The following is a 27,172-nucleotide window of genomic DNA, read 5'->3' as shown; positions in this document are numbered from 1 at the left end:
TTTATCTACAGTGGAGTTTACTGTTCCTCATTTAAGTGCAGCAGCAAACCCCCACCAGCATGCCAGAAGGAATATGTGAATATGTGGGACCTTTATTTCAGGATTTTTCTCACTGTGTCTATTTCATTATTGTTTTTTCCAAATCATTTTGGAAGTAAACCATTTTGGAAGGAAAGAGCACTTTGCACATATGTTCAATATATGGTTGAACACCTGTTGCTATTTTCCTTAAATACTGTTGTTTAGCATGTGAGTGATGTGGTGGTGTGGCTTGTTTAACAATCACATCTGAGTTTCATTTCTGAGGAGCATTTTTAACTTGTGGTGTGAGAATGTGGTGTCGGTGTAAGGAGTTTGTGTTTGGGTAGCCCTGGTTTAAATGTCTGTTACAATGAATCTGTATGTGATCAAAAGCAAACCTGAACTCTAAATGGTACAGACTTAAACAAGACCTTTCTGCAAGCAATTATACCGTTTATAAATTAAATAAAAAGGGCCCTGTGCAAAAGTTTGGGAACCTTTTGTATTATTCTTTGTCACTTTTTAAAAAGACCCAGGTGATTTACTTGTTGGACTTCAGTGAGTCAGGGCTGAACTTTTTATTCTGAAGTTATGTCATGCCTTCTAAAGTATCCAACTGCAATGGCTGTTCTGTATGGTGCTAACAACCATGGGTTCCACTAAACAGTTATTGAGGGATTTCAGAATGAAGATTGTTCGTTTCCCCCAAGAACCAGAAGGCTACAAAAACTCTCTCAATGTTTCAAACTACATATTTCCACTGTGGAAAATAGAAAATGGAAGACAATTGGAACAGTTGAAGCCAAGGCAAGGTCTGGAAGACCAAGAAATATTTCAGATAGAATGACCAGAGTGATAAATCTGCATATCACTGAAAAAGAGCTGCAAAAAAGACTAGCAAACATAGGCCTAGCTGTTTACAGGACAATAATACAACATTCTTTAAACAACAAATACCTACATGGCAGAGTTGCCACATAGAACAACCTCAACACAAAATTAAGCGTCTGAAGTATGCAAAAGGAAACAATGAGAAGCCTGAAGCCTTTTGGAACAATGTTCTTTGGACAAACAAAACCAAAAAATTTTGGTCGCCACCAAAGAAGGTATGTTTGAAGAAATAAGGGTGAAAAAGCGTAAATGGCTGCATTACAGCACCACCATGGGGCCAATAGGTGTCACTGGGATAGCCTGAGTGCTGGTGGAGTAATCTGCCAAGTTTCGTATTTCTACAATTTCCATTTTTTGCTGCTCATTCAGCTGCCCATTCTGGCTATGTAAAATAATGACTTTGTGCTTGGTCCCCGAATTTGAAATCTTACTTTCACTGAATGCTTGGTCAATTGGCTGAATTGGTTGAATATTCTCTTCTCTAATTCTCTTTTTAATTATTAAAGAAAATTACCATCTCCATCTCCCAGCCAAATCTAGAATGTCCGATTACAAACTATGTACGAGCATGCTCACACATGGCCCCTGCTGCTGGCTGGGGAGAGTAAAGGCAATCCGTGGTTCTCCACCGAAACACGTGCCTACCAGCCAGCTGCTTCAGAATGGTCACGCACAGACTTAGCTTGGGTGGAGGAGACCCATTCATATGCGTGCACACAGAGAGCTAGCCACACGAGCCCAGACAGCCAGCATGAGTCACACAAGCAACGACCAATGCTATATCACTACCGGCTATATCATTGCCATATCCCTTAGCAAAGCGAAAACCAATTGTGCGCCGCCCCTGTGGGTCTGCTGGCCACAGTCGGCATTGGCATGGGTCAGATTCAAGCCAAGGCCATGGTACTCACTCACTTTTACTGAGCTTGCTACCCAGCAGCCGGAATTGATTGAACATCCATCCATAAAATATACTACATATCCTTTACATTCCCACCCTACCTCCCTCACAAGACCTTCTGAACCCAACCACATATCTGTCTCATTAAGCTTGAAAAATCAGTCCTCGCCAAATAAGCTTAGATCGTTCTGTTCAAATCAATGGATGAAAGAAAATATGGGTATATTTACATAACCCCTTTGAGTAAAGACGAGACTAATTCTTTCAAGCCCCTGAAGTCTCTGTTGACAGGCAAAGACAGCCTGTCGCAAACAGTGTTTGGGCAACAGGTAGACATTACCAGAAGCTGGTTTATCAAAGCTGCCATTACATAAACCCACACGTGTTTGTTGTCATGTTGCCATTGCCAGTAAAGCCAATAGCTCTGTGAAGTTACCTCAAAAAACACAATGGCAGATGTAGAAGCCGCAACATTGTGATAAGGTTTTTTTTTCCTCTTCTCGCAGTCGACACTCTGGTGTTACCCCCTATAGATGCGTTGCTGTTCCTGAATGCTAATACCACAGCTGCCTATACCGTACATGGGGCTGTGTGTCTGTAGTTGTGTGCCTGGAGGCATGACCATTCTAAAGAGGCTGCTGGAGATGATTTGTGAGGAAGCTCTGTCACATGAATGGCTGAGGCGCTATCTTATGTCGGCGCCTCTAAAGGCAGTGCACTGGCCTTTGAGACTTGCACCATCAGCTGTAATAACACTCTGGATCGGTAATGCAACGCAGAGAAATCTGCTATCTGAACTTTTTATTTACTCGCTGCCATAGAATATGTTGTGATTCACAGACAGTCACCTGCATATTACAAAATAATGTGATATTGATATAAAGTCTTGTACATGGATTTTCTATAATGTTTGCCGTATTGTATCATTACATGTGATTCATTCTGATAATTACCTGGTCAGCTTCAGGATTTTTCTCACTTTGTCATTCCTGCCATAGAATATCTGGTAATTATGCATGCTGTATGTCACCTGTACATTAGACAATAATATGATATCGATATAAAGTCTTGTACATAGGTTTCCAATATTGTATCTTCAATGGTTTGCCATGTTATATCATTAATTGCGATACATTCTAATAAATTCCTCTGTGGTATGGTCAGCTTGGATCAGAGGACCAATGGGAATACCATTATATATCCAGTTCATTGCAAGTCAGTCCAAATGATGGTCTACTGATCCTTGGTATTAAGTTGAATTGAACCTACTAACAGCATGATAACTGAACTGAGAAAACCATGAGCCATTCCCATATTCTTTGTGCTATTCTTGGTTATTAAAGATATTTACATTGTGCAATGGAGCTGGGGAATGTTGTATTATTGCAGAGCGAATATGGAATAAATATGTGTTCATTGTAATGTAAATTAGCCAATGTTTACCTCAGTGATGAAAGAGCAGAAGTTAAACATTTGGAGAGAGCAGGGAGAACAAGGTCTGTGGAAAACTTCACAGGAAACCTCATTTTTGAGGTTTGTTATACCAGATTAATTGTTATGGCCTGGTTTTTTAACTACTGAAGAAATGCAAAGTGCATCCAATTAGGCACCGCATTACACTTTCAGTCTTCTGTACTGTCAGTTAAGAGCATAATCAAGAGGTTCGAATATTGACATATGATTAGTAATTGTTTTCATTCTTTTGGTTTTCTGCTTCGAGGAAACAGAGGACTGACAATCCAACAAATTATAGAGGAGCCATTCTGTACAATGTCTTGGGTACTGTGCAGTGAGCAAAGGCCAGCCTTTCAAAGCTATATGAAGTTTTCTTAAGTTCCATTGCTTTCAAATGTGGAAAAAAGTCTTTGCTGATAGAGTGCAGACCTCAAGAAATTGGTCTATAAATAAATAATGATGTGGTGTGTATTAAAGGCAATATAGCGATGTGTAACATTGAACCACCCACCCATTGGTTTTGACACTTTTGAACATTTATTTTGAACAATTTCCTTCAGACTAATCTTTGGAGGGTAACACAACTTCCTTCTTAAAAACGAGTTGTCCAGATTGAAGCTGCAATGTGCTTTGTCTTTAATGAAGATGCTTTTTTTATCAGAATTTCTTTTTTTCTTTTTTTTGTGGCGGGGGGGGGGGGGGGGGGGGGGGCATGTCAGCGATTGTTAGGGAATAGCAAAGTCATCATGCATATGCCAGACAATGGGTTTTGAAATACAACAGCACTGTACTGATTTCTTTGGTAAATAAGGCTTTCAAGATCAGAAAGATTTACTAAACGAAGTTGCCTATGCCTATGACAAAAAAAGAAGCCAAAAAAACACACTAAGGCTACATGTTCTATTGCTATGCCACTGACCTTCTCTAAGTTTCTAACTATTATAATTAGTTTTGTTTGTTTGGTTATCAGGCAGAAATGTCAGAGGTCAGAAGACTTTGCAATCACAAAATGGCTCCCTATTCATTCTGCATGACGGACAGTGATTTACTGGATAGGTACCTTAACAGCACTTTGGAATAATTGCCACAAATTCAGCTTCAAGCATTTACATTATGAACTATTAGCAGTAAACAACGCATATCTTCCAAATAAATTGGGGGAAAAAATTGCATTTAGCCATTTTAGCTGCTGTTGTGCTGATGCAGGAGGTTTTGTTTTTATTTTTCTGAAAGCTATAACTCTGTGTACTCAAAGGACTGTCTTACAGTTGTGGAGTTATTTGCCATTTTGCTCCAGGTTGTGGAAATGCCACTGGTTGATTTAGGGAACCAGAGGTGTCCCAATATTTGGAATACAGTTTGAGTGCACTTTGGTGTGCATTGACTTCAGAAGCCCAGGGAGCATGCAATATATATCTCAAGGTGCATAAGCCATGCTGGCCCAGATATTTAAATGTCTTTAATTGATTCTTTGATGCCGCTTGATATGTAGAAGCTTTTATGCTGTACAGTGCTTGGCTTGGGCAGTGGTTCATGTTAAAGATCCTGACAAATTGTGAGCTAACTGTGGTATTAAGCAATGCGACTGGCTCCAGCCTTATATGTTTTTCAGTTCATCATTGCATGTTAAAGTACAGAATGAGAGCTACAAAATACACTTTTGAGTGAGTAAATATTTCAGTTTTTTGGAAAACACAGTTTAGAGAGAACTGGCTTGAAAGATTGTGCTCTGAACGTTGCTTTCATCAAGAAATACACCCATAAACTAGGATATATTGTATGCAATTGGTATATTTGCCTAGTCCCTAACCCATCCATCCATCCATCCATCCATCCATTATCTTAACCCACTTATCCTGAACAGGGTCGCAGGGGGGCTGGAGCCTATCCCAGCATACATTGGGCGAAAGGCAGGAATACACCCTGGACAGGTCGCCAGTCCATCGCAGGGCACACGCACTATTCACTCACACACTCACACACTCACACACTCATACCTATGGGCAATTTAGACTCTCCAATCAGCCTAACCTGCATGTCTTTGGACTGTGGGAGGAAACTGGAGTACCCAGAGAAAACCGGGATTCGAACCCAGGACCTCCTTGCTGTGAGGCGGCAGTGCTACCCACTGCACCATCCGTGCCGCCTAGTCCCTAACCCAATTTCCTAATCATAATTGGTTTGATTAGGACAGTGTTTAAACCCATAATTTCATTAATAAAAAAATATACTTTCACCATGCACTTTATTTACTATTTTTAGACTTCTACTGCTATAGCCTATCCACTTGGAGTTATGATGTGTTGTGTGTTCAGAGATGCTCTTCTGCATACCACTGTTGTAATGTGTGGTTATTTGCGTTATTGTCCCTTTCCTGTCAACTTTGACCAGTCTGGCCCTTCTCCACTGACCTCTCTCATTAACAAGGCGTTTCTGCCAGCAAAACTGCTGCTCACTGAATGTTTTATGTTTTTCCGACCATTCTTTACAAACTCTAGAGTCTGTTGTCGACCAAGGAAACTTGCAGCAGATGAAAGACATCATGCTTACTTCCCTTTGCATTCGGAAGATGTACAGAAGCGTCATCAGCTCAGAATTGACATAAATTAGTGGGACCCAGGTACACCCATCTACTTAACATTCGTCGAAGGGCTGGAGAGTGGTACAAGAATGACATAGTCTCCTCAATGCTGAGAAGTACAGGCAGATACTTATCCATCATGCAATACCGTCAGGGAGGCATCTGATTTGCCCAAAATCTATTCTGCAGCAGGACAATGACCCCAAGCATACAGCCAATGTCATTAAGAACCATCTTCAGCATAAAGAAGAACAAGGAGTCCTGGAAGTGATGGTATGGCCCCACAGAGCCCTGATTTCAACATGATCGAGTCTGTCTGGGATTACATGGAGACAGAAGCATTTGAGGCTGTCTAAATCCACAGAAGAACTGTGGCTAGTTCTCCAAGATGTTTGGAACAAGCTACCTGCCAAGTTTCTTCAAAAACTGGGTGCAAGTATACCTAGAAGAATTGATGCTGTTTTGAAGGCAAAGGGTGGTCACTCCAAATATTGATTTGATTTAGATTTTTCTTCTGTTCATTCATTTCTTCTGTTCATGCATTTTGTTAATTGATAAAAATACATTTCTATTTTTGAATGCATTCTTATTATACAGAATTTTTTCACACCTGCCTCAAACTTTTGCACAGTACTGCATATGCATTAACACATTAACTTGGGCTGTTGTGGGTTTTTTGCATTCATTCCATTTTTAACAGTGCACTTTTCAATCACTATGGTAACAGGATATACCGTTTGAAGGCATTAAAGCTCACGGTTCTATCTGTATAACCTTTCCTAAGATGCCATTGCGTTAGTGATAACAGTTCCTTATTTTGCAATTTGCATGTGGGTGGCAAAACAAGTGTGGACCTCATCTTCTCTGCATTTTGGAAATCCATATACTACATGAAATAAGGTAATGTCAGTGTCCTTTTCACAGGAAGGGTCCAGAAAATGTATAATGCTGTAATTCTAAAAACATGCATTCACGTCCATTGTTTACTTAGAATTACTCTGGAGGAATTATCATTGTTGTCCGTTTTTGGCGCTGCATACTTCTACAGAAGTACTTGGACATATGAATGCTATTGCCTATGTTGTGTATGGGCTCTCTGGAGCAAGACGAGCCCACATACAAACTTCTCTGACAAGTATCGGCAATCCTGTTGCACAGTAAATCCCCATCCCTGAGCAAAAAAAATACAGCATAACTTCAGCGGAACCTAGAACCAGCTAGTGGTAAGGACTGAGAACCATTATAACTAATGACATTCTGTTACATTACACTAATATAAACGAATAATTAAAAAGTATTACCTTTTACTGCAACTCAGACCGATAAAATGTGCATGACTGGATTTTGACTGGATACCAACGACTGGCAGTCTTCACTATTTTTTATTTGCCCTTTTTTTACATTTCTTATTAGAAATGTTCCGGTTTGTTACTGGTAGAAAATACATGCAGAACACAAACTTCATTTCAGAACATCAACCCAATATACTGTATGTCATATACACTTTTCTGTCATCTAGGGTGGAGGTGTTCAAAGGCATTTTTGCACTTGGTCTTGGGTACACAATATTGTAGCAGTTCCATCATTCACGTTTATGATGATGCAGCCGTGGGAGCGCAGGGAAACGGTAACATACTGAGGAGGCAGTAGTGTGGGGCTCAGGGGAATTCACATTGCATTGGTGAACAAGCTCCTCTGTACACTGCGCATGGGATCTGGTGTTTGCCTTCTGACACAATGCACTGCATAATCTGTTCAGATTATGTACTCCACATCATGCTCAGGAGTAAAATTGGAAGGAAGAAGCTTTGCAACTGCATTTTTATTATTCACTAAAACCTTGATGTCCAAATGCTATTGATTTTTTTCTATGCAAAATGGTGAGAAATGCTCCGCACTTGCATATGTGCATACTAATTCAGGACACAGCTTTGTTGTTGCTTTCGGTGTGTGGAATTAATTAGCCAAGAAATTGAATGCTTTTCTGTCTGAGAAAGCTGACTTTAAAGTTACATGCTCTTGTCCAACAAAATAGGCTATTAAGATAAAGGTCGTATTACAGTTTATTTTCAAGCAAATTTTTCACAACTGTTACAAGCTTACAGTACAAATGTTTTTTTAAATATTGCAATGGCTACCACATTGTGTTTATACACTGCATATATTCATGATTTCCCAATGTAACAAACTTGTGAAGATATTTTGTTGACAATGCCCACATTATATACATGGAGGACTTTGCAACAGATACATTTTCAATTGAAACATTTGAAAATAGACTCAGTGAGCACTTTATTAGGTAGACCTGTACACTAGCTTTGTAATGCAAATATTTAATCAACCAATCATGTGGCAGCAACTACGTGCATAAAAGAACATACCTACTAACTGCATAGCAAACATAGTCAGGTTCAGCTGTTTATAAGACCAAATGCCAGAATGAGTAAATAATGTGATCCAAGTGACTTTGACCATGGAATGATAGTTGCTGCTCGACAGGGTGGTTTGAATATCTCAGAAACTATTGATTTTCACGCACAACAGTCTCTAGAGTTTGCAGAGAATAGTGCAGAAAAAAATATTAAAAATCTAGTGAGAAGTAGTTCTGCGGGCAAAAAACGCCTTGTTAATGAGAGAGCTCAGTAGAGAAGGGCCAGGCTGGTCAAAGCTGTCAGGAAGGTGACAGTAACACAAATAACCGCACCTTAGAACAGTGGTATGTAGAAGAGCATCTCTGAACACACAACGTGCTAAACCTCTTAAGTGGATAGGCTACAGCAGCAGAAGACCAATAAGTCTAAAAAATAAGTCTAATAAATACCTAATAATGTGCTCACTGAGCGTATAACAGAACAGAAGATCCATTTCAATGTACTGTCCCAATAGGTAGAAGGCAGTGTTGCGGTAATTAATGTAGGGCTTCCATCTTTTAAATGTTTTCTCCCAAGAATATTCTCCAGTTTTCTATAACATATTGTACAGATGCAGCAGGCACACTGTTGCGTCTTTCCTGGGATCTTGAGCTATGTTCCCAAAGGACAACTGAAAAATTTCCATGCTGACTGCTGTGCAATACTTGAATGTTTGTTCTTCTCTGGGAATCCCAATTAAAGTACTACACCCAATACAATTTAAAGTTTTTTGTTTGTCTTGTCAAAATATGAATGAGAAATCTGTCTAATAGTGTATATTACCATCTATTGCTTGTTACTGATGACAGTGAAATCTTATACTTAAATGTGGCATTAAAAGTGTCTCTACCTACAGGAATCAGAACCAACCAGTTTTCACTGTAATGCCAATTGCTATGAAGTTCTTCTAAGTTAATTGGAATGAACACTGCCTTGCAAAGAAAACATTTTACCTCTACAAACATGAGAATTTGTAGATTTGTAGGGAAACTTTGTTCTGCATGGGCGTGGCTTTATGTTTTTCTTAACTGTATTTTAAGTAATGATTTAGTGACTGTTAATAAAAAATATGATTGATGCACCAGAAAAAAAAAGCCTTTCCAAAGCAGGAATATCTCAGCAACACACAGTTCTCTAAACTTTGCTTTGGTTTGCAAGTGAGGTCAGTTGACAAGCCAAGCTCTAACTCACGTGTGCAAACCCAGTGAATCAACCAACTGGGATTGTTTAAATTTGTATGGTTATAGTTATACAATAGCATATCATGACATTTCTTATTTTAAAATGTGTTTGTAATTAAAGTGCAACTCTCTAGTAAATGAATTCATGCAATGGAATGGAATGGAATGGAATGGAATAACTGTATGTATTCACTGGCAATGTATTCATAATGTTCAGGCACATTTTTATTAACATCAGTGAACAGCAACATTTTATAAATAGTTATAGTACTATACAGCGAAACAGCCATTCTCAAATATATTTTAAAATAATGTCAATTTCTGGAATATAATCCACAATGCAACATTACATCTGAACTAAATGCATGGCCCACATTATGGTGAAGTAAATGTTATGCCATTCCACCATTTCTATGAATGGAAATTGTGCTTATACATTGGAAATCAAAAATGCTGCTGCTGCCAACTGAGTTTGGGAAACATAAATTAACTATTTTAGTCATGTAAATTGTGATTTAGCAGCAATTATATACAATAATTATGGACCCGTTTAGCACCCAACCCCAATCACCCCCCTCCCCTATGGATAATTCCTTATGTTGCCTATGCCTACAGTGCCATATTACAAAATGTAATGTTAGACAAAAGGAACCTCATTTTTGAAATTATTAAATGTATGAAATGAAAAAAGTTCTTAAACAGCCATAGCACCTAGCTACATATCTCACTACTGTTTCACATGGATTTTGTGTCACGGTGTAGCCGTGCTGCCATTGGATGTAGGAGGGGGGAACGGGGGAATCAGGAAGTGCGCACAATTTCCGTCTCACCTGTAAACCCATTAATCCCAAAACTACAGTGTGCAGTGGCAGATTCAATGTATACGACTTATTAGTGAATAGTAATGTTTTGTCTTAAACATGGTTAACTTAGACGAAATCGGCAGAGCTCGCGGCCGAACCAGTTAGGTTTTACAATTATTAAATCTGGTAAACTCATTACACCTGGTAGTTTTAAAAGTAAAGATACCAGCGAATGCAAATGGGCAAACAGGTTTGTCAAATAGCAGAGACTAGTCTCAAATTAAAGGCAGTTTATTTATTTTAGTTATAGTAAATACACTTACTTACTTGCAGGAACACTTAGTTGCAGAACTTCTTTCACGGCACTGCGAAACAGAGGCGACTGTGCCAATACTGGTAATATAGAGGGAAATGGGAAAACACATCTATTTTGGTGTTCCGGGAGGGGTGCAATAGTTTGCCTGAAAAAGTGTCTGTGTGACACAGTGATTTATAATAGTTCATATAATTTATTGCTTACGTTAAAATGACCGTTATTATTTTTGTTTATATATTTTTGGTATGAATTATTTTATTTTGTGAAGTTTATTTAATTGTTATTTCTTGGTATTGTCGAGGGGGAGGCGCTTTGTCTTTTTAAGGTCCTGTTGCAGGTTCCTTGGGAGAAAGTTGAGTCGTGAACTCAGGAGAGGAGTGGCACACTGTAGAGGATCAATAGACATAGCCTTGTGACATGTTATACAGTAGTTATTTGGTACATTTTTGTTTCTTTGTTTGTTTGTGTATTTGGTAGTCTTTAGTAAATAAGATCACTGTGAATATCTGCAAAAAAAAAAGAAAAGAAAGGAAAATAAATGCTGTGCTGGTCTTGGCTCTTGAGATTTTGGGCTCTATCTCCCTCACTCCTACACCACCCTTGTGTATCTTGCCACAGTATCCTAAAGCAAATGACTTCTAAAAGGCTAATGTTACGTAGCATGAGGCATCCTTCTGATGTCTCTTTGGGTGAAGGTACAGTAGAATGCAGGGAGATTTGAAGCAGAAGGAACAAGTACTTCTCCAGGGAAATTATTGAATAATGTGAATTCCCCCAAAAATGCATACACAAATCCCATCTGCTGTCTTTTTTGCATGCTTGTGGGTTTTGGTGATTTTTGCCAATACCTGAAATGACTCAGGTCATAGATGACAGTTTCCCTCCTTCTTCCTATGTCCAACATGGAGCTGTATGTCGAACCATATTTAGTATATAATTTATAACCCTGTTAGTTAGTCTGGAAGACTTCGGAGTATTGTTTGCAGATAAGGTTAGGAATAAGCATTGTTTTTTTTGTTCAATATTGCCGTGTCAGATTACATTATTGGTCGTCAGTAAGCCTTGTCTTCTTTCTCCAGAATACTCTTCCAAATACATGTTCTAAGAAAATGAAGCACTTGATGTGCTCCTAGTTTTATTGGTCTTTGTTTTGAATGAAACTCTGATATGTGTGAAAATGACCCCCTTCTGTGACCCCCTGTCACCAGAGATGTCGCCACATCCACAAAAACTGAAAAGATTAAGGAAAATGTAAAGGAACTTTAAAGATCAAAATTGTGGAATATGATTAATAATGAATACATTATACTTTTTCCCCAGATGTACAAGCTTCATGGTGGAATGAGTTCTGTTGTCTTACAATTTATTTAGTCAACCAAGAAGTTGCAAGCTTTCCACAGTAGATGCCATTTTAAATATCCCTGTATTTTTTCTGACAGATTCCAAGACAGCAAATGAGCTGTGAGAGAGAGCAACTAAGGGTAAGTTGTATTTCTTTGCATTGAGGTAATTCTTGTGATCACTATGAGGTACAGTATGTATGTATGTTACAGGCACTGCTGGGCCACATCACATGGGAACGGACCGGCTTCCCCATTAGTTCTTATTAGGACACTCATATTAAGTCATGTGTTTCTGACACATGTAATGTTGAGATATGCCCATTTCTGTGGGAATGCAGTAATAGCACTCCACCCAACAAACCATAACATATGACTATTTAAGTAAGAACTGACACTGTTGTCCTTCCTGTTTGAATATACTTTGCACTACAACTGGGATTCCCATTGGTTTCTGAACCTCCTGAACATTTATTTTATTTTTAGATACAACATTTTTTTGTTGTCGTATATTTGGATTCACCCATTGTGGGTTGTAAATATTTATTTGATTGTGACTGGGGTTGCACTGATTGTTTCTTGCACTGTGAGTGAGTGATATAAATTCACGTTAAGGACTGGAGTCTTACTCAAGTGCATATGGCATTGTGATCTTGTCACTTGCTGTGCATATTTCATTAGAGGTTATGTGCATATGTGTGTGTTGTACTTGTGTGGAAGTCTTAGGCATGAGTGAAAGTATACATATTACAAACCTATAGCAACTCCAGCAATAGTCGAATGCATGGTTGTGATTATATTTTAAGGCATTATAATCAGTTCCTAACATCATTGCAGACTTAAATCAAAATCTAAGCATAGAATGTTTCAGTCTAAGCACAGTGTTTCAGTCCGTAAGAAATATTCGATATCCAATATAAGCGCCAAATTGCAACAAAGCTTGCTTAGGGGCTGTAATGATAAATGCATTTATGTATCTGTTTATACTGTGCCATTCCTACAATTACTCATGCAATCACCTGCTTGTTTCTTTTTAACTCCCTGTGATGAAGACACTCAGATGAAATGTGGCTAGGAAGAAGATGAATGTAGCACTCCAAACATTACCATAATTGAGATTTCATGAGCCATGGGCACCTCCGTTATTTGGAGCTTTATGCAATCTCTTGATCTCTTGCCTTTCTTTTTTATTGCTCATCTACTTTTCACTGTCTAATATAGCCCATTTCTATTCCTCCTGTACAAGGATGAAGAGTCTACCTACACGCTAGTTTTCTATAGTGATGTAAGGGATGCTAAATTATAGGTACTTCATTTTGTATGCATTTTACAATAAGTTGATCATCCCATTGACACTGCAAAATGCTATAGGTAACTGTATGAAGCAGATATAATAGATGATAATGCTCAAAGGATTAGTTTTTTGCTTTTAAATGCATACTTTTCATTAGACATGTGATTCTGATACTATCTTTGAATGAAAACATTTCATAATGATTTTGATTATTTTTCACATTATCCCCCTTTTATGCACTGTAGTGAGGTAGGTTGACTAAGCAGAGGTATTTCACATGTAGTAAAATAAATATTAATCATGTTATACAATATTGGACAAAGTGATCAAACTAGTTCTGGCCTTACATGGTTCACTATAAAATACTCAGATATATAACAGTCTAAAAGAGCAGCCTTCACAGGGGAAATGTTTCTATAGAATTGCATCTCACGATATTAGCCTCAACATAATGCACCCCAAAGCCCACTTATATGTGTATTACAAACTTAAATCAAAGGGCAAGGAAGCACAATCTAAACTGTGTCACCAATGCAGCACTAATGGTCTTACTGGTGTATTATTGTCATGTCATGACAACAGTGTAACCTAATGGTTTGGGAACTTTAAAGTTTGAGATTTCATTCTTATGCTTGGACAAGATACTTAACTGGAGTTGCATACTGTAAACGTCCAAAGGTATGAATCTTGTGTTCTGTATATAAAATGTGTTATTCATGTTGTGCTGTTAGCCAATATCAGGATAGCGGGAAACTCCAATAAGATTGTCCTTGGTATTATCCCTGGTAAGATTTTACCAGAAGAGCTGCTTTTGATACTGGATATAACAGGATGGATGTTTTAAATAAAATAAATTCTCAAAAAAAGTAATCTGACTCAGACATTTCATGTCCTTGAACTGAACCAGACATTGAATTATAACATTACTCTAATAGATGTAGATCAAATTTTCAGAATATTAAAGTGGCATTTGCAAAATATTTTATTCTTGGAAGATTATGATATGCTGAAACTTTGCTTAGAGACAAACTTGATATAAATACCAAATCTACCGTAACTATGCAGCTCTATTTACTTTGTTTTTATATATGTTGCCATATTATGTGTTAATGATCAAGTACAACATATTTGTATAATGTGTTTGCCTATACACCTAGCAGTTTTTCTTCTCTTTGAACGGATAGCCATATAGAATTAGCATTGTTTTAACCGGGTGGTAAACGTGTTCATCTCCTTTAGTTTTGCACTGGCAGTTTGAATGTGAAAACGGTTGGAGAATGGGAGCGGTGCGGAGCTGGAGTGCTGCTGGTGCACTGGCTGCTGAGGACAGAGCGAGGGAGAGAGAGCGCGACGGACTGCTCGGCTCTTTGTCCGCTGCAGCAGTAGCAGCACTGAGTCAGTAGATGGCTGTAGAAAAGTGCTGTACGCTGTACAAGTCTGCGTGTGAAACGGGGGAGACCGGGGAAGGCCTTGACCTGAGTGGTTGCTGCTTTTATCTGGAGTGCATTTAAAGAGATAAAGCGCACGCGGTGTGCAGCGCAGGACAGTGCCAGCTCAACATTTTAGCATGTTGGCGCGTTTTTTCGCTCGCTTTGGTGGATCCGGTCATTTTGCTTTGTTTGTTGTTGTTTGTTGTTTTCTTTCATATTCTTCTCTCTGCCTGTCCCCGCCTCATCGCAGTGGCTGGTGTGAAAAATTTGTAAGGGATGGATGCTTTTGAATGGTTGGCACCCTCAACATACTGGCTGGAAGATTTTATTTAAAATTGTGTATATTTTTTTTTGGAATAAGCATTCCGGGATTACTCCGGCAATTTTTTCAAAGAGAACTCCCATTGAAATTCTCCAGCCTGATTTTGAAGGGGTGTTTTGTATGGGTGTGTGTTCAAATGTAGGTGTGTGCGCACATGTCTGTGTGTGTTCTGTGTATTTCTGTGTGTATATGTGTTTTCTGCTTGTGTGTATCTGTGAGGAAACCCCCCCACCCCCCACACCCCATCACCTCTCTCTTACTTTGCTTGCACAGTTGTACTTGACTGCCTTGGTGCACGGACCTGCTCATTAAACAGACACGCCAAGAAGTGTTACCTAAGTAAGCCTTGTCAGTAAAAGACAGAGAGACAGAGTTAGGGGGAAAAGGACAAAAAGACAGCCAGAAGCATTTTTCCCCACAAAGAAGAAGCTACTGAAGTGTTATTCCACTAAATAAAGAAAAATAAAAAAGAAATTGTATTAAACGAAGAGAACTGTGAGCACCTGACAAAAACCAAAAAAAGAAAGAAAATTGAGCATTTTCATTTTGGCTTTTGATACCATAGCTGAAGAACTTGCAAAAGTAAGGAGACTTCTGTCCACAGTAGGAACACCTGATTCTTCTCTCAAGATGATGATGTATTTGTGGGTATGTAATATTTATCTTCATAGATTTTCCTGTGCGCTTGTGTGGGTGAATCTACTGTATGTGCACCTATCTGTGTTGGATGTATGCTGTGCGTGTGTGTGCCCGTGTGAGTGTGTAAGCGAGAACACATTACAAATATATTGACGACTGGTCATTGTGTCGAAAGAGCAGCAGAGTCGTGTGCTGTGTCTACTGATGTGTATATGAAGACATGCTATGAAGGATGCTATTTTGCCACTATTTTGCCTTAGTGGTGTAATTTCTAAAAACAAAATAAATATTTTTCTTGCTATTATTATGTTTTTTGCTATTTTTTTTATATTTGCCATGCTTTGCATATCAGCTTGAGTCCACAATTCGCACTACCATGCATTATTTGCCCATGTAAATTAATTTACCTGTTTGTCCGACTCCCTGTTTCTTATACAATTCCCTTGTTTACAGTTGTTCTTACTATATCCCTAAATAAATGCTAGTACTGGTACTTGAGAAGATATATCTTAATCTGTACAGTGTTTAGCAAATGCACACTTGCAGTATTTTCTGCAGAATAAATGCATTCCAGCTGTTTCTTAATGTGTTGGAGGACCTCATGAAATTAAGGTTTTTCCAGAAATGTTATATCTTACTGAAATAAAGCCTTTTGAGCACTTAGTTATGTACATGTGGAATATCTGGACATTGGTGGTGACGTTAGGGTAGCATCTCATTGAAATATATTGATTGCAGTAGCTCTTAAGCATCCGTTTTATAAAAAAAGGAAAGCATATAACATAACATAAACCTATAAATAACAAATCCTAATGTTTACACAAAGGCTGTAACTATTTTCATCATTCATTAATAGTTACCTGTCACTGTGGATGGGATACGTTTGATTAAAATTATAGTGTGAGCTATTGATTATTTCATCAGATGATCAGATGAGGTTGGTTAGGAGTGGTTAGGTGTTTTCATAATATGGTTTTGCATATTATTAGCAACAATGGAATTAGAGAGGCAATGATTTTGTTTATAAATAATAGTTGCATAATAAGTGTTAGAGCTACAGAAATGGCTCTTCAGAACTAGCCCAAAATATGGCTTGAGCTACTTACTACTTACTATGTATTTTCCTTCTAAATGTATTATCACAAAATGTACTTCTTAGTTGAGAACTTTCCATGAGTTAATTGGTCATGCACTAAATGTGGAGCACCCAGATGACTTCTTCTCTCTGAAGAGGAAAGCTAATCACAACAAATCTAAATGAACAAATCAAACTGTCCACTGGCTTAATATGAAATGGGACATTCTGGCTATATGAAGCTAGACGTGGGCTTTAACCTGTCTTGTGTGCAATATTAGTACCTGGCTATTTCATACCAGCACTCAGCCAGGCCCTTTGAAGTTTTATTTGACCTGGTTATTAAACTAGAAAAGTTAAAAAAAAAATTTCTTCACTGTTGCTTTATTAAAGGTTAAACCTTTTAGAAGGCGTGTAAAATAATACACAGACCAAAAGATGATACATGTAGTGTACATAGGCTACACCCAGAAAGGAGTGTTTAAGGTGTATGCCTTATTATATTTGTTAATTTAACAATTATAGGTATGTTAACCTTATTAATTAATAATACATTGACTTTAATTTTTAATAATACATTGACTTTTTACAATTGTCCCTGGTGCAGTCTATTAAAAATGGGTTCTTTTATATTGTCTTGGAATCATTCTCAAATTGCAATAATATTAACTTCTGAAATGATATAACACTTAACTAATGAACTGACAGCTTTAGTTTTCCGCTTGGAAGCACATTTTTTCCCCAAACTTAATTGGAGGAAAGGGTGTGCGGTAGGGGAAGGGAGATCTTAGACAGCCGCTACTGTCTGCTATTGTCAGTAATACTACTGCTCATACCTCTGACGCTGCTACTACTGTTATGACAACAACTACCACTTCTCATTCTGCTACCATTTTTAAAATCCATTACAGTCGCTTTCATTCTATTGCATAGCCTGTTTTTTCTCCCCTCACCTGAGAAGTTTGGTATGGCAGTGCATTGCTGCCACAGTGAAAACATATTTTTCCACTCAGTATCTCATTATAAGGAGAAACTTTTCTCATTATAACGAGAAACTTTTCTTATTATAACAAGAAACTTTTCTTGTTAAAACAAGATTCTTTTCTTGTTATAACAACATACCGATGTATCGAAAAGGATCTCGTTATAAGAAGACATTTTATCTTGTTATAACGTGAAAACATACCCTATCAAAAATGATACGCAGAATTAATTCACTGAAAGCCAGTAGCAGAGAATGGCTTGTGTGAACTCTTACTTTAGTCTTGGGTTGAGACATGGCAAGATTCTGCTATCCTTAAGAACTTTAGGTGCTATCCTGATAAGTGTTTTTAAACTAAGAAGAATTCTGAAGTGTCTGGGCCTGTACAGAATAATCAGTCTGGCCCTTCATTATTGGCCTTCCCTGAATTAATTCTGTGTACCATTTTCAGTAGGCTATGTGTATTGATAGCAGTAGCTATAATGGTTAATATTTCACCGTGGGAATAGCTCTCTGTAGTCTAAAGAGCAGGTGCTCTGGGGCTGTACTATATTACCTGGAGATGTCAATAAACTTTTTGATGAGTAATCAACGTGACGCCCTCTCTTCAAAGCACTATATTTTTGTTATAATTTGATAAGGAAGTTTCTTCTTCATTATAACAACATACTAACATATATTGTAATATATTGTTTGCACATATATTGTAAGAAAATGATCTGTTTTTACCAAGGTTTCTTATTTTAACAAGTACCGAATAGAATATATTTTTTCTCTGTAGTAAGAATGCTCTGCCAGGGATTGAAGCTGGGGTTTAAAGTAAAATTATGTGCTGATGTTAAATATCACTAATACCCCATTGTATTAGTTCTGTGAGAACCATGCAACACTGGAAGGTAGATTAAAATAAAAAATCAAACTCAGTTGTGTTATTTATTCCTTTCATTGCCTATAGTTATTGATGGAGTCATTCTTTAGGGCGGGGGGATCACTGATGAAAAATGTGTGGTGGTTTCTCATTGTTTAAAGTCATATGTATGGACCTGCTGATTTCAGGCACCATTATCATTATCCTTAAATGCCTTTGTTTTCTTTCTGACATGCTGCATTATATTGCTGATCCATGATTGGATTTATATGAATATGATTACTCTGAATGTCAGAATATGAGTACTACTGTTCCTCCTGTCTCCCTGTTATGAGTTGTGGGATGTTCCTGACAGACTGTCCACATCACTGGGTGATATACACTCACTGACCACTTTATTAGGTAGACCTGTACACCGGTTTAATGCGAACATTTAATCTGCCAATCATGTGGCAGCAACTAAATGCATAAAAGCATGCACATGTGGTCAAGAGGTTCACACCAAATTTCAGAATTGGAAAGAAATGTGATCTAAGTGACTTTGACCGCGGAAAGATTGTTGCCAGACAGGGTGGTTTGAGTATCTCAGAAACTGCTGACCTCCTGTGATTTTCACGCACAGCAGTCTCTAGAGTTTGCAGAGAATGGTGAAAAAACAGAAAAACATCCGGTGAACAGCAGTTCTGCGGGCAAAAACGGGTTGTTAATGAGAGAGGAGGAAGAGAAGGGCCAGACTGGTCAAAGCCGACAGGAAGGACAGTAATGAAACAAAATGAAAGCACGCATTACAACAGTGGTATGCACAAGAGCATCTCTGAACACACAACGCATCAACCCTCTTAGTGGATATAAGGGTATTAGGTCATAAGGTCTATGGTCAATTTTGTGTCCCTTTTTGGGTTGAATAATTAGGCTTGTCAGTTTGGATTTATTCATATATTTACTTACTTATGTAAGAACCCTTGTTATGTGGCAGTATAGCCTGGTTTGAGTATTTTATTGAGCACAAATTGATGATATATGTTCTGGTGAATTAAACTTTGTTGAATTGCTCACTTCAGCTTGGTGATTCTCAGGAGGACTTGTTTGGTTGTCCACGTGTCACTCACCAAAGAGAATGGAATAGCTGCATTCCTGTCCATGTGGTGTATTACAAATAATGTATGATATATTTTGCATCATTTCATTGGGAAAAAATTTGATAAAATATTGTGTTCAATAGTAGTCAATAGTTGCATGTTATAATACGGTGACTAAAAGAGAATTTTCAGATGACATTCCTCTTTATTTTGTTCTGCTTTTATAAAGCTATAGTCTTCTCGTAGGATGAAAAATCAAGGTGCATATTTAATGAAAAGGATGGTTTCTGCTAAGTAATGTTTTATTATTCATGAAGAGCACTGATTGCAAATTGTGCTTTTCTAGAGAAATGCGTACTGCTGTGTTTCTTTCTAAAGTGTGTGTGTGTGTGTGTGTGTGCGTGTGTGCGCGCGCGCGTGTGTGTGTATATGTGTGTATGTATGCACCTCGCCTGCATTATTCTAATTACTGCATGTGATTACCTGTGTTTGTAATGCTTTAACATTGTTTCAAGGGTTGTATATTTCTCTTTATTTGCCTTGAATGATCGATTTCTGCACTTGAATAGTTATTCAATCGTAATATATATATATATAATATACCTATACTTACTTGAGGTAACTTAATGATGAACTTTATATTTTTCAACTTTTTCTATCTTTCTGCAGTTGAAACATGTAAATTGAGCTCTAGCTCACAGATTAGAGTTCCAGTAAGTGAGCTCTATAGTAGCAGTTTAGAATGTACATGCATCTGTGCTGCTGGATATTTAGTGTCGTAATTAGATTAAATTCCTTTCTCAATGGTATAACAGCACTGCCCCATGCAACTCTTCAGTGCCAAGGCATACACTCTGAAACTCAAGCTCCCACGCCATTATAGCACACTACTGTAGCAGATCAATGAGATGCTGCGTACACAGTATATTTCAAATATTTACTCTTAATCCATATTTCTGGATCTAATAATTTGTTAGAAATACACTGCTGCCAGATCTGGGTGCAGTTCCGCCCTTGAATTAACATGACATTTCAAATGTTGCAGATTGAGAAAGGAAATGAATGAGCATTAATGCTTCATTGTTTTTGGAAATGCAGTTTCCTGAAACACATAATTGTATCAAACATGAACAGTTGGTGTTTTTCCTGTGATGTCATAGGTTTGCTATTCATATTTATTTATTTATTTATACATTTACTTACTTACCTCCTTTCATACTTCTTTCCTGGGAATAGATGAAATACAATCAATGTCATTGATTAGGTCAAGTTTCCCTCAGGTGCACTGATGTGGATTCTGCTTTACAAGGATGCATTCATATTGGTACGAGGGGTGAGTCAATTCAAGTGAAAAGGATTCTTTAAGATGTACTACTTCATGATACTTTTTTTCTTTGATGAATTCCAGGTAGTAATACAGCCATAGAGAGAGGAGGAGAGGGATGTGATATGAATAATATGAGGTAGCCATGTGATATAAATGAAATGATAGAACCTTTTGTGTAGAAAGGATTCCTGAGAGATTTGTCAGTTTTGCAACTGAAAAATCAAGACAGCATGTTTGCTGCAGGCAGCAGGACCTGGGTCCTGGAATAACCTGTTTTCCCTCTGTTGAATGTACTGTATACAGTGCAGTCCATAAGTATTTGGACAGTGGTACTCCAGCACATTGGATTTGAAATTAAACAGTGCTGGTCTCCAGAATTTTTTGCACCCTTCATAAAAATGGAGAAAAAAGACTGCATGTAATAAACAACATTGATAATGATCTATTCTATGTTCAAACATATGGGAAAATGGCAAGGGAGGCCATAAATAATCCATGTATCACAGATTGAGAATTACAGAGACTGTTTAAGTCTAAAAACAATGGCAACTCCATTGCAACAAACTCTTTGGAAGGGTGGCACGAAGACAGCCCTTACTGAGCACAATTATTTTGGCTATACACAAATCAACATGTTTGGTGGCAAAATGGAATGCATACAAGGAGAAGCAAATACCTTCTGTCAAATATGGTCATGGGTCATTGATGTTTTGGATATATTTTGCTGCCAGTGGTCCAGGGGCACTATTTAAGTACAATTAATTCAACAAAGTACCAGGAAATATAGGCAAAAAAGCTGCTTGCCTCTGCTAGGAAGCTGAGACTTGGTTGTAGGTAGATTGTCCAGCAGGACAGTGACTCAAAATATGCAGAATATTTAAGTAAAAACAACAACCATGTTCTGCAATGGCCATCTCGGTCTCCAGACTTAAATCCCATGTGGTCTGAATGGAAGAGGGGGTATCCCAAGGATATGAATGATTCAGAAAGGTTCTGCATGGAGGAATGGTCAAAAATTCCTCCAAATGCGTTCTCTAACCATATCGCAAATTATAGGATGGTGAAAAGCTTTTCCTTTGCAAACACATTCCAGTATGTTTCTTTTGAATGGACTGACTGCAGATTTTGTGTGTAATGTCAAGCTTGGCCTTGGTTATACAGTTCAGGTACTGACCATGGTGTGAAATCATAACAGTGTTTGAAGAAGGAAGACATTTTTGGAGTTTAATATGCTCTATACCTGAGTGGGAATTTGCAGCATTGGTATTTTTAAATTAAGGAGGAGAAGTGAGGGTGCACTGTTTGGCAACAAAACATATCTAAAGTTTGCATTTTATTGAGTGTAGAGAAGTGTTTGATCTGTGTTTGGCTCCTTGAGGAGATGTTATAGGTAAACGATTATGACAGTTTTGAAATTAGAGTTCAAATTGGAGTGTAGTATAAGGACTAGTTAAAAATCTCCCCAAATTGTATTTGTGGTGATAAACACTAAACAGTTGCACTTATGTGTAGGTGAGGGTCAATGATACATGCTTATTGAACCGAGGACTATTGAAAGCATGAGGTCAGTTCAGATTCTGCAAAAAAAACGAAAAAAAAACGACTGAATACCTTGTAGTACAAATACCACATAGTAGTAAAATTTTAGAACTGGAGTCTAGCATTATTTCAAACATTTTAATATTATGTATTTGCTTTGATAAATAAAACCACCCCAGACCTAGATGGTTTATCTTAGATACTTGGGCAGTGCAGGTATGTGCAACATAATACTTGGTTCTTTGGTTGGACCTTCACAATCATTGTTGAAGATACTTGAAGATATTGTCATTGATTTTATTTCATCTAAATCAAAATTCTGGCCTTAATTATGATGATATCACATTCAGTTTCTCTAAAAGGTCAATTGTGTCTTAAAATTGACATGCTGAGTGTCATCTATTACTGTCCAAGCACAGCTACAAAAAGCATATCAGTTTATTCCAGCAATTATGACTTTCTATAGGTTTAATTACTATTGGACTTTTTGAGTGAATGTATTGGTACATTAATGAATACACAAGCAAAGCAGATATGATATATTGAATTATGTTCCAAAATGTATGTGTAATGATAATATAAGGTTTTATGGTATAAACTTGACCATAGCTGAGCAACACATTAAACCCATTGAATGTATTTTTATTTTGTTTGTTCTTGTTGTTATTGGACTGGTTTGTGAAACGTTGAATCATGTGAGTTTGCTAAATTACAGGGATTTTGCATCAAGAAGCCTCTAAAAGGCCATTGGAAAAGAAATGCAAGAAATGTATGGGTCTTATTATTGATGTGCTTACTGCTTCATTAAATCCCCCGTAAGGATTGTAGAATGGATATGGATCATTTGCAATAATAATTATGCAGTGATCGATTGATTATGTCTGACATTGTACTTGTCCCCCTGAAACACAAAATCAATCCTATGCATTTCTTTTCATATGTTTTCAAGGCATTTTAATTTGAGAGATTTCTTAATTCAAAGCTGAAGGCTTCCTCATACTACTTGATGAAAAATGCAAATATATAGCATTTTACATTTTATTACTTTACTTTTTTATATTTAGTTTAATAAACTGAATTATAATGTGAATATGTAGTGTGTAATGTTCTAAAAATCTGCATAGAAATGTGTATTAATATGTTATGTGTACATGACAATAGCTACTATGTCGGCCAGGGGTCAGCATTTCCTTACCTCGGATCTCATTTGGAGTGTTTTTTGCGATGTTTCATTGGCTAGATCCTGCCAGAATCTGATTTCAGGAGAAACGTCACAAAAAAAGCCATCAAAATGAGTACCGGGGGCAAGGAAACACTCCCTACCATTCCCCTGTTTCCAGTGACACATAATTTTTTGTTTGCGATAAAACCTTTACGAAAAACTACTGAATATCCAGAACTGGACACACAACGTGATGCTAATATAACTGACTGTGGATTCAACAACATGGTCCTGCAAGACACTGCAGCAATGGGCAATTATTCAGCAAATATCATGCATCTTGGATTTAACATTTGTTCCTTATGCATAGATTGATTTGCACAGACAGCTTAGTGGATGGGCTATTTCAGTTTTGTCATTTCTAAATTTGTGATTTGTCAGCTATGGTTACGATCCATTCGCAAAAATGAAATCACACACACAAATAGGCCTATACACTTGATGACATTTTATTGTAGGCCTATTTCAGTTAAGAAGTTTGTGGTAACAAGTTGCACTTTCTTGTATAACATAACTGCAATTGAACAATAGATCAATTTAGGCTACTGAGGCAGTTTGAATATTCTTTCGAATCAACGAATCTTTTTTTTACAGTATCTTAGCCATCGTACCGTAATCTGCAAAGGGATTTAACATGGCACATGCAATACTTGGAAATTCGACTAAGTCTGAAATATTATATATTTTTGAAACCATGTACTACTTTTGCACAACATATTTTGGCATTGAAGAGAAATTTTGAGAGACTTCAAGACATTCTTGCCGCTACAACATGCTTCAGGAAACTCACCCCAGTATAGTGGGAGTTGCTTTGGATTCATCTTACGGTTGGGCGTGCATGTACAACACAAATACAACATTCTGTGCATAGAATACGGATGGAAGCCATTGATGACAGACCTATTGTAAACGAAACATACACCATTTCTGAAATTGCCCCTCAGTATATAACAAATCAGTGATATTTTTATACTGGCTCAGCTTGGCATTTGAATGCCTGTGTCTGAGCAGCCATGGTCACTGACCCGTGACAGGAAGTGGTGTAATATCTATCCAGAGTGCCAGGCTAGGCGGCATTGGGACTTTCACACAGCTCCCACTGCCCTGCCTGGACTCTCCGATGTCACTACCTGCAATCGCAACTAGTAAAAGTGGCTGGCATTTCTGAAATGTGCAATCAATATCATCATAAAGAGTATGTCTCACACACTGAAATCTGATAAACAAAACATACTTTTTTTTGCATTGCGCTTAGGGGTTTCCAAATTCCAAAAACGGGGTGATAAATGACACCCAATACAATGCTCAAATCAATGGCAAACAAGTAAAGGCCACGCTTGTACCTTAGCATTAATTAGCAATGTCTGCCTTTAATGTTTTTTTTTTTACACTCTTTGTATTTTTTTTTATCCAGAACTACGCTCTGTAAATAAATATTTTCTGAGCCAGTGACAGAATTATGACCTAATTAAATTCTCAGCAGTAAAATAAGACTGCCATTAGCTGGATCCGCAGAGCTGTGAAGTGTGCAGTTACCTTGCTGACACAACCATACAGCACTTTGGTGGACGTAGGGAGGGAGGGGGTAGGGAGGGAGGGAGAGAGGGAGGGAGGGAGGGAGGGAGGGAGGGACAGGGCATCTGGATTGAAGCCACATTGCAGGCCTGGGAAGAGGGAAACTGCTTAAAGTCATTTTCATTGCTTTGGATAAAGAAAATGTGAGCTCGTCATTCACAATATGTAAATTACTGCCAGAATGTTCTTTTTTTCAATGTATCTCTCCCTCTAAATAGACTAAACCACGGAGTTCATATTGTGTGTGAAATATAAAGCCAGTCCTGACAGTCCACGCTGTTGGCGTGTACTGTTTCTGCAGGATTTGTCTTTCCGTTGTGTCTTACGTAAGTATATTTACAAAGGTAAATTTGTTCAAGTGATTTTTGAAAAGAAATAAAAAAAAGATCAATGGCTTGGTACGTCGGTAAAAAAAAAAGAAACTGTCAAGGAAGTCATTTAGTTAATGCAAATTAATCAATGCCGTAATGTATTAGATTGATGCTCTTATGCAAAGAGAGGAGATATATTGTAATGGTGTTATTGAATTTGCTGACAGTTGACTAAATCCGTTGTTTACGGAGCCCCTTTTAAATGAAGATGCGTGCGCAGCACATGCATGCGGCTCTCGTCCTGTCTAAATAAACGGCACTAGTCCTTCGGTAATCTTTTCATTTAAAGAACATGCAGCACATTCAGTAAATTACAGATTGAAATTACTGATGCCAACATCTCTCCCCCCCAGGAGCTGTCATCAGCGCAATCAGAGCCCCCCTGGAGAGATGAAAACATTGGCCATTGTAACTGGAAACGGCGATCTGTCGAGTGCGTTGTGCAGACACGCGCACATACACACACACACACACACACACACACTTTAGTCACAAGATCATTTCTTTGCAGGGAAACCAGATGCTTTCGGACTACTCACTCTGTATGGCAACTGAAATTCATTGCAATAAATACTACTTTTTCAGATATGAAAGTAAATAAAGATTATTTTCATTTTCTGGTAATAGTTTTATATTAAGGTGCTATGTGGAAAAGTCAAGACATTTCATCAGTCAGCATACTGAATTGCTCTTGCTTCAGGATTTTTTATGGGGATGTTTTGCCAGTGGACAGATAGATTTCAGTTACAGTATATAACAAATAAGAATAGTACTGGTAATACTATTTTTACGATTAATAATAATAATATTATGAATAATCCCCACTGCTCGGATGCCAGATATTCATGGAACAGCGGGACAATATAATAGAAATCAACAGGCTTAACCTTGTCAACTCCATTCAGGGTCCAACTGCTTCTGTTAGATCTTAGATGACAGTTGTTGTGTCTTCAGAAAAGAACTCCATAGTTACTGCAGACGCTGTACACTTGTGCCTCATCTAGTTAGTACTGTACTGCATTAACAACCAGAACAGAATTACTCATTATTGGAATTATAATTATTGGAGAACTGGTGGCTTGATCCTAGAAAATCTGATGGATACGACATGATACTTTGCATATAACCAAATTTAAAATACCTTGACAGGATATTTAATCTTTTTTTTGCAATGAGTTCATACAGCTTTGTCATGCTATGGAGAAAGGCATTCCTGTATCTCGTGTAGTGTTTCTTGCTGACCAAAAGTTCCCCTGGCTCTCAGTGGGACTTGTGGTGACTGTGATGAACCTTGGTTCCCCTTCCAAACCATACCGTCACAAGGCTGCCATTTTGACATTTGGAGTTAGCTTGTTTGCAAATATGTTTTTTCTGTCTCTACTAATGTAATGAAATACGTTTAATAATATGAATAATTTATGGGGGTTTTTTTTCTATAAGTTGTGAGTAATTATTTTGACTGCTGGCATAATTGTGTGTATTTAAATGATCAGATGTGGCTGTTGAACAGATGAAGGGTGCATTCATTAATACGTGTTGCCTTCTCTGC

The 27,172-nt window shown here is 37.8% G+C and overlaps 1 protein-coding gene across 2 annotated transcripts in view; it reads left to right on the top strand.

Moving 5' to 3' along the window:
* LOC133115569 (RNA binding protein fox-1 homolog 1) overlaps positions 1 to 27,172 on the top strand; it is a 298,065-nt gene that overhangs the window by 76,994 nt on the left and 193,899 nt on the right. The window contains exon 2 of one of the 2 annotated variants that reach the window (XM_061225379.1): positions 12,000 to 12,041. In XM_061225379.1, coding sequence (XP_061081363.1) covers positions 12,015 to 12,041 — 27 coding nt within the window. In that variant the 5' untranslated portion in view covers positions 12,000 to 12,014. Of the gene's footprint in view, positions 1 to 11,999; positions 12,042 to 15,467; positions 15,595 to 27,172 lie in introns of those variants that run through there. The other variant, XM_061225383.1, reaches the window with a different exon arrangement.

This window comes from Conger conger, chromosome 2, assembly GCF_963514075.1.
Source record: "Conger conger chromosome 2, fConCon1.1, whole genome shotgun sequence".
Classification (NCBI taxonomy): domain Eukaryota; kingdom Metazoa; phylum Chordata; class Actinopteri; order Anguilliformes; family Congridae; genus Conger; species Conger conger.
This window is presented reverse-complemented; position numbering and strand designations above follow the sequence as displayed.